Consider the following 11,366-nt stretch of genomic DNA (forward strand, 5'->3'; position numbering starts at 1 on the left):
CAGCCAATTTAAATCACATCAACAAGGATACAAATCACAGAGGAACAGGATAAGAAATTTGCTCTGGTGTGAAAACATAATTCATGCGAATGATTAAATTGTATATCACTGTTCTCGACTAGAAACATTATGAACATTTTAATGAAAATCATAATATTTTTTAGGCTGAAAAAAGGCTCCTGGTTATACCTCGCTCTAATATATCCGTGGTATCGATGCCTAAAAAGTTTGTTAACCCTTGGCAGTACAGACACAACAAAGTCAGATACATAATAGGGTAAAAAGATTTCCCTTTGTCTATCAAAGTTTGCTCACCCTGATACGACTTATCCTCCTTGGAAATTAATCATATGAACATTGACGAAATTTGGCGTTCTCCCAAATTAAGTTGATTTGTGTGGGCAATAGTGTAATAAAATAATGGGCTCTATCATGTCTTATAATTATGTCAAGTGCGGTATTGCTGGTTTTAGTTTGACCTTTTTCTACGAATATAGATTTAAAAATAAGAATAATGAACAGAGGAATAAGGAAAAGAAAATGAAGAAAAATAAGGAGAAGGAATATAGAACAAAGAAGAAATATAGGGTAGAAGGAGGGAGGAGCAGTATAAAGAGTAGCATAAGAAAAAGAAAATAGGAAGGGGGAATCAGAAAAGCTTTCAAATGAAAAAGAAGAGAATGGATAGAAAAAGGAGAAAGATGGGAAAGAGAAAAAGGAGAAAAGGGGAAAGATGATGAATAAGAAAATGAGAAGGATGGGAGATGCATAAAAGAAAACAAATATCTATGATAAAGCTATATGGAAAAATAATCTCAAGATGAATTGTAATCTAACACACGGTCAACATAAAATTAAAAATCATACACAGAAGCTTATAATAACATAATGCATGAATGGCAACCAAATAAATCAGAGCTTTATCATAAACGTTGTAGTTTATCATGCAGGCCTTTGTTTATATTAACAAAACCATATTACAAATACATACACTGACATTATAAATACGCTTATGGGCGTCAGCGCAGATGATTATCCTTTGTTCATGGGGGGGGGTCTATTGCTGCGTTCCCAAACACAAAAACAATCCTTCGCGTGGACTCCCAATGATTGCACTATACGGCACATTAACTCCGTGAGCATATATACAAGCAATATTAAATCAAGATGAACGAAATAATAACCATGTAGGCCAATTTTCTTTACATCATTACATAATATTGTCATAAAATATATGATAGTGAATGCTTGTGGCTCGCGACTTTCTGAGCAGGATCAATATTTTATCTGAGTTATTACTTTTACAGAATAGCAAAGTATCATATCCTTATGAAAATCCATATGATTCAATAAAAGAGTCGATTAAGCATTTTGATAATCATGATAATATATATATATATAATAGTAATAATAATGGTGATGTCTTATTAAGCGCATTCATTGTCTGATGACGCTCATCATGCTAGCCCAGCAAAATTTTCCTTTTCATATTTACAGAAAAATACTAACATACATGTAAACAAATTCTACAAATAGATCTTAAAGTACTTAATACAAAGGGTACCAAAATACAGTTTTGCATCACTCACCGTAATTGCTAGCGACATCCTGGTGGGGCCTGGCCTGGTTGCCTCCTGCTCGCTGCTCAGTTTATCGATAATTTAAGGATTTAAGGGACAAGCCCGGTCTGCTCACAATCACAGGAGCTCATGAGGACACTAGCCCGCATGAATAGCTAGTCAGATCAGAGAGTGATGGCAAAATAAGATCTAGAGATATTTTTAATACTTCTTATAAACATACTTCTTAGGCGGCTTGTCAAAGGTGTGCGTGCGTTTTTACCTTTATATTCTGCGGCGAACCCGCTCAGCGTGCCATTGTCCATCTTTCTTTCCTACGGGTCAGTGCTCTTGCCATTTAAGACGACAGCGTTCCCTTTTGCAGCGAAAACGGAAGCGTGCGCTTTTATTTTTTCATTTTGACACCCCCCGGTTGGCTCTCCGATAAGATGTTTCTGCATGAGCGCCCTCTATGTCCACGATATCGACGTCTCAGGCAAACTATTAAACGAGCGATCTCTAGTATAGTCACTGATCTGGATATCGTTGTGTCCTTGTATCGGTGTGCGTAGTTCAGTGGGGTATATATTTTCAAAAGTTACGCTTTCACATTTTTTTTGATAATTTTTCGTTTCGGGTTTCAGTATATGACAAAATTCAATAAGATTTAGATTTCATTTCTTTAATAGAACAATTCAGCTTTAGCCCTTTAGCACGAGCATGTAGTTTTATTTTGAAGAACATACCGTTAAGAAATTGAATTTCTGAAAGTAAGTGTTCAGGCGAGGGTAAGATTTTTTTTTTCATCACACTGAGCCCGCACAGTCAGCATTGTCGGGTGAAAAGGAAAGATATGGAATTGACCTTAACATCTTTGTAAACGAAATGCAAAACCCCACGCAAAAGATGCAATATAAATCATACCTGGGTCCAAAAATGATGGCGTTTAAAGCAATACACTGAAACGCTACTATGACAATAACAACACTAAAAACATAAAATGCAAACGTTTTTTTGATGGAAAAAAGGCTGAAAACTAAGGGCAGCGTTGAAAATCAAATTTGAGCTTAACATAGGTCTATGTTTAATTTAGCCCTCTTGTCAATTTGTTTTTGCTGTGAAATGTCCTTTTTTGAGGACTCTTTTTGGGCGATTTTTCCCCCCCCCCCCCCTTGTGGAAAATCCTAGGTACGCCACTGCATTTGTTTAAACATTTGAATTCTAGAAACTTATATATTCACACATAATACAGATGCCGTGCAAAACAAAGGAATGAAATATCATTTATTTGAACTTTAAAAAATAAATTGGATGCTCAAGCTGTCATATCGGTCATTGTAGCTTAAATGCACAATTCTTGAATTTCATTGCCCGAAATTCAGAACAAAAAGTACTTTCGTTACTTTTTAAGACCATTACAAACATCTTTACCTTCGAACGAAATCAAAAGCACTTAAAAATGAATATTGAAATTATCAAAGTTGAGGTAGTCTTGACCATGAATAGAGTTGAGTGTTTATAAAGGAATTATAGCGTCTTCTATTAATCACATTCTACACTTTAATGACCGATGAAAAATATCGCGTGAATGAAAATGCAAATTAACACATTTAAGTGACTCCGACATGATATTGGACAGGAAAATCTATAAAATCTTTTTACCTGGGATCCGTCTTTATTCTCTTATATAAATTTCCCCTGTGATCTAGAGTGCTCTGTGACCTAGTGTTCTTGATTACCATCCTGGAGCCACATAACCGAAGGGGGGTCTGGGGCTGAGGCCTCAACAAGTACCATGATTTTATGCATGGTGACCCCACCCCTTCAAACCAGTCCGCTGGGGGGTGGGGACTTAATTATTTCTTTCAAATTTCCTTTTCTACTTATAATATTCAATTTTGTCAACTTAATCATAGGATAAATTCCCTCTTATGCCTCAACGGCTAAATGAAATATATTAACGACGAAAACTCATGCTTTCCTTTCGGCATTTCTTGTCAGAGGTCTTCCGACACATTTCCGGTTCTCCGTCGATCCAATCTCCCTTAACCCTATGTCGATATAATCGATATAACGTAGATTCAGTTGAGATGGGGACTTTAACGAGGAAGTTCAATTCAATTCAATCTTTATTTCACAAATAGGAAACTGCAAAGAAACATCAAATAATGTGATTAGATAATAAAATAAATTGCGTGGCTTTCCATGAAGGTTATAAGAAACCTGTAAAGCTGGATCGCCAAAACATAGTAAAAACACAACAATATTAATTAGAAAAAAAGCATAATCTCATAACATTATAGCAAATACAATGTAGGAAAAAGGAGAAAAACAACACTTAGAATACAACAAGAACACGGGTTGATACGGTACAAGTAATGCATTGATATCAACTGTGAAAATTAATAATCATTTACTAGAAACTTTATACTCTTTTTTAAAGGAAGATATAAATTATGAATTATCATTTGGGGAATCTCATTCCATTGGTTGGGACCTACATAACTCAATGATTTAGCTTCGTGACTAGACTTGATAGACCATAGTGGAGGGGGGGGGGGGATGGGGTGGGATACTGTCTAAACGTGACGTCATTTCCCCCTCAATATGATTACAGTAGGTAAGTGACACAGCTAGGGACCTCATTTTTAGACTCCTTTATTTCTTCGATCCCCCAATTTTTTAAAAAAAAGTTTTGTTCCTTTTTTCATCAAAAAGAATGATAAAAATCATGGGGGGGGGGGGGCGCCCAACACTGTGGCCCCGCCCCTGATGTCTATGGCTGTAAACATATTTTCTAAATTTAAACACAGTAATAAATCATCTTCGAAGTGATAATGAGTTTACATTTAATCGACTCTTGTCCCCTTAAACAAAACCAAATGTTAGCATTGTAATAATTAGATTCTGAGTCTGAAGAAGAAGTCCAAATACTAGTATGATAACAATGTTAGTTTTGCTGTACAGAGTTTGCATAAAAAATGACGTTCGCTACCAACTAATAGTGGCAGTTCTGCCGTAAAACAGACCCATACGCGTTATGTGAATCTATTCTTTTCTACAATCTTCCTCAAGATAGGAACCAATAAAATTTTCACCATTGACAGGTGAAAAACAATTACTTTTTTAACGAGAGACACGTAAGTAAACATGATAGCCACTAAAAAAAATTACCACAGACGAAAACCTAAATATTTAAAGTTACTTTAATGTCATCAGTATTATCAGTCACTTGTACTAATGACGTCATTACTACCGAAATGTTGATTATTCAAAATGTATAAGAAAATAGAATAACCCACAAGATTTCTCTTCATGCAGTTTTAATGTGAGTTGAGATAATACCACAATATCTGCCAATACTGAAAAGGGGTTTTGCTTTTCGCACTTATCTATATTATCTAAAATAAAAAAGGGAAGTTTACCATTAAGTTTGGTATTTATCATTAAGAGCAAAGAAATTTACATAATAGTGTGCTCTCATTGTCTACAAAAAAATTATTAACCCTTGGCAGAACAAAAAAATATAATACAAAGGTAAATAAAGTTAAATTTTAACCAAATTTTGTTATTATTGTTTGGCGTCACCTGTGCCTGGGAGGCGAAAAGCGAACTGAATCACTATGACCCGCACGTCTCTCCTCCCGATATAACTGATTGGGGAGAATGCAGGTGGACCACTACACCGGGGTTACCCCCTAGTGGGTTCTTAACGTGCAGAGGTGGTGACTCTCCCTACACGGGGCCTCCATTTAACGTCCTATCCGAGGGACGGAGTGTTTTCCATTGTAACATAGCCTGCATCTATGAAACATGGTAGAGACGTTTACACACAACGCACTGGCTTCAGTCATCCGCTTCAGTCATTCAACCCAACACAGGTATACTTCTAAAGAAATTGTTTAGACGAAAAAAAAAACGAACTAAATTTGGCGATCTTTCAAAAAGTTGATTCTTAAAAAGAATAGTGCATAACTTCTTATTTTGAAGCCTATACTTCATCACTTTTAATATCTCGACGGGCAAAATTCAAACCAACAAGTTAAGGAACTCATGTCATGTTCGACTGTGAAAGTTGAAATACAATAATCTCATTTTATTAAAAGAAACATAAAGTAAACATGAACGGTAACAACAATATATCATGAGCGACAAACAATCATTGAAAATGCAAAACATTCGACATTACTGTAGTATCATATTATATAAATAGTGTACAATCTGTTGTACAATATACTGGATTATATGTACGACAAATATAAAATTATCCCGAGTGCAGGTTTATTTCACCGAGGCCGAAGGCCGAGGTGAAATAGGCTTGCACGAGGGATAATTTTATATTTGGAGTTCATATAGTCCAGTAATTGTATGATAGAACGTTCACTATTTATTATAGTAAATAGATCCCTCAATCTAAGCCCCCCATCATGGATTTTTCCATCCAAAAATCGAAAGTTATATTGTACATATGTACAATATAACTTTTTGAAAGGAGGTCACGTGGTACAAATCCAGCCAATCACAGCTCGTATTTTACTACCACTATTTACTATAACACCATATTATCAATCATTTAAACTAATGACGTCATTACTGCCAAAATGGTGTTTGCACACAATAAAAACGCAAAACATTAGCAAAAAGGAATTTTCCTTTATGCAGTTTTACTGCATAATTTAACTCATGCTGTAACAAAAATGGGGCTTAAATTTAGCGTTTAACACTCGGAATCTTAGCTAAAATAAGTTCAAAGAGATAGTGCACCGTGACATCAGTTTGGTACTGATAAAATGTTACAAGAAATATTTAAAATACTACTGAATGTTTTTCATAATCCAGTGTTGAATAATAGAGTCATGGGACTTTAAGTTTTGCATATATTTTTTTTTAATTTACATGCATGCGAGCATGACCTCCATACAATATAAATTTGTCTTAAGATAACAAAATTTGCCTATTAATTACAGTCATTGTTGCTGTTGTACTCATAGTTTTGTTACGTAGCGTTTATACCGTGTTTCAAACATACTGCCAATTTCATTGTTTTTCTTTACATTTTTTTTTAGAAAATAACCTTATGTGTATATATGCAATGGCCAGCAGCGGATATATGCTTTACATGTTAGCTCGGGACCCACAGAAGGGGAAGGGGGAGGGGGCACTTTTTTCCAAATTTTTTTAGACAAGCAGCCAAAAATATCCTCGCCCTTTTTTAGGACTTCCCCATTAAAACTTTCGCCCTGGCACCCCCAACCCGTGGTCGTTCCAATCATGTCCACCCCATCGATGCATGCTAGGGATGGTTTTCAACACAAGTTTGTTGTAATTTTCTTAAATGTTACACTTTCTCTCTACGAGTGCCCCCACCCATCCGCCACTGATCACGGCATACGTGGGAAGATTCTCCCAAGTGACGTCAGAGTTTACAAACTTGAAAACGGAACCTCAAGGTTATGCTTTGACGAAATTTTGCCAACATTCAGTGAGATGTTTCTGCAATTGTCTTCTTTTTTTAAAAGTCAACTTGAAATCGGGTTGCCCTTTTCTTCGACGACATAATCTTTAAAGTATAATATTTACAGACATGATGAACGAACTTTGTCCATCAAGTATTTCATTTCCTGTTTTGGAAAAGATCTTTCAATCATACGCTACATCTAGAAAAAAAACCCCGCCTATTCGTACATGCACGAACCTCCACGAATGCATAAATAAAGATTGGCTTTTTTCGGGGGGGGGGGGGGGAGATTCGGGTAGCGTTGTTTTTGTTGTTAAATATTTCTCAGCTAAACGTTCTCATTTCATTTTATTCGTTGGGTTTATTTCCATGTTGTTAAACTTTAAAAAATGCAAAACATAAAGATGCCGATACAAATAGTGTCAATACAATTAAATCAAATTGCCACTGTTCCATTGAAACAAGGGTGCAATATCCAAAAAGCAAGCTTGGTAATTAGACTACCCCCTATTCGGTTTAAGACGCTATGATACATTTATGTAGTAATTGGTTTCCCAAACTTCCTTAATGAAAAAGCAAATCAGATAATGACATTTAGTCATCATTTGCAAAAGGGTAATAGTAAATTAGGATCATGAATTAAAACTGGTTTTAGCCGTCATGTTTCCTTTGAGCGTGGACTTAAAAACTGGTAATAAAATTATACTTTTGAGAGAAGCATGCGAACATCAAAAAAAAAAAACACTAAACAAAACAAATCAGTGATTTCTCTGGTCATTGGGTGTTTTTTAAGGAGATTATATATACAAAAAACTTGATCCATATTCTTGGTGAAATCAAACTTCGGTCGCAGGTTCATCTATATACACATCGTTAGATATCGATAACCTAACTTCATCATAGTCTTTTTGAGAATCGCCAGACTTAACTCTCTTTCTTTCTCCGCTTGTCGGTGCCTTTAGTGGCGAATATTTGTACTTTTTAGAAGATTGTTTTCTACTTCCACCGTCGAACGCGCCCTCGTCCTCGATTTCAGACATTTTATCGACGACTTCCTTGATGAAGGCTTCTTCTTGCGAGGCCACGTGACTCCTTTCTTTCTCAACAGATGACGTTGCCTTCTGCTCCGTTGCCGTGCCAACGACCGTTGCTGTATCAGAGAGGTGGCTGTATTTTACTTTCTTCGAGGAATGTTTTCTCCCGCCAATGTTCTCACCACCCGTCTCGTCCATCTCTTCCAGCACCGTTTCCTTGGGAACAGAAACCGCGTGATAAGGTGGCGGGTCCTCGTCCATCCTGGCTTGGACCCCGTCACTCCGCAGAGGATAGTCGGCGTTGAGCTCGTCGTCGGTGGCGTCGTCGACTTGCCCCCTTATCATGCTCTCGTCGACGGGGATTTCGGCGTCGGCGTCGAGTCCGTTCTCTTCGCTCGCTGCCCTGGCTTCAGCGAGTCTTTTCATCTTCTGTTTCCGCTTTTTCTTGACGGCGCAGTAAGCACAACAGCACGCTGTGATCCCGATCACCAGCCCCATGCCGTCCTGAGTCAATAGTTCAGAAACTAAATGATCTTTCAGAGTTTCTCCTTGACCAGATAACCGGTGTTAATCACTCCAAGGTTTTCCTATATAACCTTAGTGTTCTCTGGTCAGCACGTTTTGAAATCTGAAAGATTAAGAAAAGGACATCATCATGTATACGGAGTACATTCAAATCAATTGTTTTAAATGTTTGATATTTTTTTTGTGGTGGTATAACATTCGGGTATCATATTGATAGATTGAGCTGGTTGTGATGATTGTGGCATGTCCCCCGGGGGGGGGGGCAGTTTCATTGACGAGTGGATGTCATGTGCGACCCCCAAAACATGTAAAAATTATGTCTTTTTCAAGATAACGTAATAAGGGTGTCAAAAACGCTAAAATAATGAAAAAGGGGTATCTATTTACGCTAGGAAAGCTACGTGTTTAGGGTTAAATTTGCGAGGGTGAAAAAATTAAGACTAAAATGTTATATAAAGGATGTACTTTTTGCCCGAAGAGTCATCACTACGTGTTTAGAGTACGATTTGCGCGAGATGTGGGAGGTGGGGCTGTACTAAACCCAATGTACTGTAGGTAAAGGTAAAACCGACGACCGACGTCCGTAACATAACAATAAAAATATCGCTGTACTAATTACTTGTTTGTGGGGTCGTTTCAGGGACTCCTTGCCAAGAGTATCGTTTTGTTTTCAATACTTGTTAAAGGTAGGGTCTCACACGCCATTACTTGTTAAGGGGTGCATTTTCAGAATACGGAAAATACGTGTTTAGGGTGCTTTCGATACCCCATGGTCGCGCATGGTATCCATGCACCCGTCAATGGAAGTGCCCCCCCCCCCGGGTGGTATGTACAGGACGACGATCGTCGATGATGGTGGTGGGGGTGGCGGTAGTTATGATGATAACGATTAAAATGGTAATGATTTATAATGATGATGACAGGGAACGATGGGCGTGACTTGATTAGATTTTCACTGTAACCCTACTGGATCATGATGATAGTGATGACGACTTTTGTATTTTTTTAGGTACATGTTTAGGTAAGGAGCAAGGGCGACAATCCTGATAATGCAAAAAACAAATGGATGTTGTGGAGTACAAGAAGCTAATTTCCATTTTCTTCTTTGCTATTCTGAAAAATCTCAAAGGCCGATCTCGTCACTCCGCCTTCCTCTTCTGGTTTCTTATTCCATAGATTATTTTTTCAAATAAAGGAAATTCATACTCTCCATAGACAGATCGCGTCGACAAATTTTATCTCACGCATTTTTTTTTTTGTGGATTCTTTTTGATCCGCAAAACTCGATATTAGAACATTAAAAGCAAGTGAGTGGCCGAAGGGGGGGGGGGCAAAACGCGTAAAAATCTCGAAAGAAGGGAGAGAATTGAAGTAGCTTGTCGTGGTGGCGCTTTTGCATTTTTAAAAGTGAAAGAATCCAAAAAAAAATCAGGAGTTGGGGGGGGGGGACTATACCCTTGTTCTCTTTCCGTACGGCCACGATTAGAAGGGATTCGTCTGATTGGCTTCACTGAGAAACTTTTCCCTCATAAATCTTACAAAATATTCATGGAAATGGATTAATATTCGAAGTTATAATCTGATAGGGAAGTGTGCATGGTGCATGGAACTTTCTTATCTTATTTCGCAATACAAATCGGCACGGATTCCCCCTCCTAATCCCATGCAAACTAATGCAATCAAAATTTACATTAAAACAAGCGATACATAATTTCAAAGCACAAAATGATCACACTCCTTGATATAAACTGTCTGGGCTCTATTGCTGATTAAGATATACCTGACAGCTGTTCGATATCTGATCTAAATATCTGTGAAAAAGGTGATAACGAGTCATAAAAAACCTTTAGTAATAATATATAAACCACAACTTACATGAATCGATATCATCCGAATTTCCTTGTATAAATCATTTTGGAACCTTCATAAGATAGAGTCCCCCATCCGCGATCGTTCACTTCTAAGTTCTCGAAAAAAAAAATGTCTTATGAATCCTTGCATTTAGTTCTCTAATAACACCGAAATTGAACGTTTTAGTTGCATGAAAACACATGCCATAAAACATGAGCATATATCCTTAATCAGCGCTTTTGTTTTAATTGCCGTGTTATAAATTAACTTCTCGGGGTGGAGTAATCATTTTTAATCAATGATTAACCAGACTTGCGTTTAACTCGTGCGTCGTTACCCTGGCCCTTTCTAGCATTAATTTAATCTATTCAAGTTTAGATACTAGACTTTGGCATTGTTTGGTCATGGATTGCAGGAACGAGTCACCGAGTAAGCAATGAGGGGGTGGGGGTATGGCGTTATGTGGAAAAATCGTTGAGGGGCCGAACTTTACGTAGGGTGCACTATTTCTGAAAATCTGCAAGGAAGCGAAACAATATAGCATCACCACAAATAATTTTTCGATTGGGGTGGGGGGAGGGAGGGGCGGTGAAATGATAAATTATGAAATATTCATATGTGTCAACGGGGACAACTTTCCATTTCTCTGTGTTATGCGGATTTAGGGTACGTCTACGTACATATTGTCTCCATGACACAGTCAACTTAAAAACAAATCTTTTTAGGCCTATATACGTTTGTCTTCTCGAATCTTCTCAAACTCCCATCCCCCTTTCCTCTCCCCGTCTCTACCCCGATTTCTCCCTCTCGCTGCAAAATAAATCGTCTGGGGTGGGGTAGGAAGGTCAACATTATGCCAAGAATACCTGATATGAAGACTGGCCTATTAATCCAATTAATTATAATTCCATTTAAGTTGGATTACATAAATAGATGGAT

The 11,366-nt window shown here is 37.4% G+C and overlaps 1 protein-coding gene across 1 annotated transcript; it reads right to left on the reverse strand.

The window, feature by feature from the left end:
• Positions 1-7,719: 7,719 nt before the first annotated feature.
• LOC121414727 lies at positions 7,720-10,678 on the reverse strand. Its single transcript, XM_041607794.1, has 2 exons — positions 10,452-10,678; positions 7,720-8,679 (listed from the first exon to the last, which is right to left on the reverse strand). Exon 2 carries the CDS (start codon positions 8,547-8,549, stop codon positions 7,854-7,856), a length of 696 nt encoding a protein of 231 aa, XP_041463728.1. The 5' UTR covers positions 8,550-8,679; positions 10,452-10,678; the 3' UTR covers positions 7,720-7,853.
• Positions 10,679-11,366: the final 688 nt, after the last annotated feature.

This window comes from Lytechinus variegatus, chromosome 5 (genome assembly GCF_018143015.1).
Source record: "Lytechinus variegatus isolate NC3 chromosome 5, Lvar_3.0, whole genome shotgun sequence".
NCBI classification, from domain to species: Eukaryota; Metazoa; Echinodermata; class Echinoidea; order Temnopleuroida; family Toxopneustidae; genus Lytechinus; species Lytechinus variegatus.